This window comes from Asparagus officinalis, chromosome 5 (genome assembly GCF_001876935.1).
Source record: "Asparagus officinalis chromosome 5, Aspof.V1, whole genome shotgun sequence".
NCBI classification, from domain to species: domain Eukaryota; kingdom Viridiplantae; phylum Streptophyta; class Magnoliopsida; order Asparagales; family Asparagaceae; genus Asparagus; species Asparagus officinalis.
Window position 1 is genome coordinate 81,974,474 of NC_033798.1, and position 2,698 is coordinate 81,977,171.

At 42.3% G+C, this 2,698-nt stretch overlaps 1 protein-coding gene across 1 annotated transcript in view; it reads right to left on the reverse strand.

Moving 5' to 3' along the window:
- Positions 1-850, reverse strand: part of LOC109839888 (tubby-like F-box protein 7) — a 3,662-nt gene extending 2,812 nt beyond the window's left edge. The window contains exons 1-2 of the mRNA XM_020408339.1: positions 717-850; positions 519-606 (exon numbers count right to left, since the gene is read on the reverse strand). Of these exons, the coding sequence (XP_020263928.1) occupies positions 519-606; positions 717-848 (220 nt within the window). The 5' untranslated portion in view covers positions 849-850. The remainder of the gene's footprint in view (positions 1-518; positions 607-716) is intronic.

Genomic DNA, 2,698 nt, shown 5'->3' on the forward strand with positions numbered 1-2,698 from the left:
TATCACACATCAAAGGCCTAAAATAAAGAGTAAGAATTAAACTGTCCAAAACTATACTAGAAAACAAAGATGTTATAAAACGAAGAATTCTGGTATAACCTAATATATATCACAAAACACACATCCGTGATATCATCCACGTAAAAAAGACAATCAAGAGATCCCACTTCTCATTTACAAGTTACAAAGAAACAAGGGTAGTATAAGAATGTTTAACGTCTCAACATCACATGCAAATCCACCTAGATGAAATCCTGTAGATAAATAACGTTGTGCGCATAAACGTAGCACATATTTTGAGGATAATAAGACTAAATACAACAACACCAACATCAACAAGGTCAACCCCTTTCATCCCAAACTTTTTGGAGACTCCATGAATCATTTTCTTCTCTTCAGCTATACTTATAAGAGGACCATTTACTAGATCAAATTAATAGTTATTTCAAGATAAACCATTTCCACATCCAAAACTAACCATTTTGTTAACCTAGCATCTGAGATCCCAAAACACTTACTCGGGGTCAAACAAAGATACAAATAAAACGTGGAATTCTTCTTGTTCCTCTTAATAAAGCACTGCATCGGCGTCTCCCTCGGCCCCGCCTGAATCAAACCATCGAAAGAAAAAAAAAAATCAACCTACAGATCCATCCACACGGAATACATACAAACAAAAAACCTAAAATTCCCCCAAAAAAGAATCTAACACAAACCTGCTTGAGAGAAAAAGGAAAGGTAATCCTTCCAGTCTCAACCGGAGGCCTCACAATCCCTAAAACAATCTCCATCCTTCCCCGCTTACAAACGCAAGCGCAAGAAACGACGCTTCTTTCCTCGTCGGCCATCGATTCTCCGCCTCTCCTCCACCCTCTTTATGATATCTGCTCAGAATCTCGGGGCATCTCCGACACGATCCTTCGCCGTCCATCGCGCCGCCGCCTCGATTTCTTCGCCTGCGAAGCTCGCTTCGGCGCATCAAGCAGCGGGACGAAGACGGCGAGTCGCGTTTCTTGGGGAAGCACCAGCGCCATCCTTCGAGAAAGGGACATCCTCTTTCTCTCTCTTTGAGATGGTAGAGCGAGAGCAGAGAGATGAGAGGAGTGCCCCTTTCTCTTTTGCTGTGTTCGGTGGAGGTCTTTTCTTTTTCTTTGTTTTTTATTTATTTTTTCTTATTTTATTGGCTTATTAATTTATTGACGGTGTCGTTACTACGTTCGTTTGAATAATTTCTTTCTGCGTTATTTTCGGAAACGGTTGTCGAGTCCGCCGCTTTATCTCTTGGTTTCCGTTTATTTTCTAGGTTTTGTTTAGAAATAGTTTATTCTTGGTTATATATAATTATATAACCATAAGAAAAATGAGTATTTTTTTTGTATTTTTTGGTACTAAGCATAAAAGATTGTAGCCTTGGTCAGCTGATGGGATATAAATCTGCCATCACTCATTTCAAATAGTTGCCATATTCCTCATGCACTCCTCAAACCATGTGAATGTTGGTCCCCCATTTGAATAAGTGTCAGCGGATTGTGTCACCTCAACTACCAAACATAAATTTGTTCGTTTGGTAACCAATGCTTGGTTTAGCTGATGTGACATAATCCCCTCCACTCATGTCAAATTGGTTGCATATCATCATGCCCACTCCTCAACCCTGTGAATGTGGCTTTCCCCCATCTCTTGAATGAGTAGGAGGAGATTGTGACCATACTCACTTACCACAGCACAAATTTTGTGTTTTGGTTTCAAGCTCATACCCATATTTCTCTCCCTCTCTACTCTCTCTCTCTATTATATATATATAATACTATATATATATATATATGAGAAATATGGGTATGCTTGGTACCAAGCACAAACTTTTGTGCTTCGATAGTGCAATTGCTCACATCTCCATCCACTCATTACCCATATTTGAATGTGGTCCTACATTTGAATGAGGCTGAAGAAGATGTGACACCTCACTACCAAGCACAACTTTTTTTGTGCTTTGTACCAAGCAACCATATTTCTCTCTCTCGTCTCTCTCTATATATATATATATATATATATAATATATATATATATATATATTATATATATATATATATATATAATATATATGAGAGAAACTGGAGGTGCCCGCTAGCCAGTTCACAGAAAACGTGCGCTCTGCAGGCGTTTATTCGCCCCAAAACCCAGCGATAAATGCCTCCCAAATATCTCGTGACTGCCAGTCTCTCTCTCCTCCCAAATGCAAAACCCGTGACCTTCTTCTCTCTTCCTCCCAAATCTGTGTTCTTCTCTCAAAAATCCCAAATTCCACGCCGCTCATCCTCCTCCGTTCCGCCATCGGAGTTCATCCTCTCCGCTTCCGCCCTCATTCCTCTCTCTTCTCTCTCTCCGTCAGCCATCAGAGCGTCTGCTCAGCCGCCACGAGAGACGACGCCCGCGTTCCCAATACCCCTCGAAAAAACACCTGATACTCGAACCTTCCGAAAGGAGCGAGTCGTCACGAGGTCTCTTCTCCGTCATCACTGGAGGCCACCTTCGAGATCAGTCGCCTTCGCCTGCAACAGAGCCGTCGTCACGCCACCGCGATCTTCGAGCCTTCGAAGCGAGCGCAGGCGTCGTCAGGATTTATCGCCAGTCATCGTCCATCGCCCACCTCAGAGATCCGTTCTCCTCGCCTGCCAACAGAGCCCGCTCATCTCTCTCT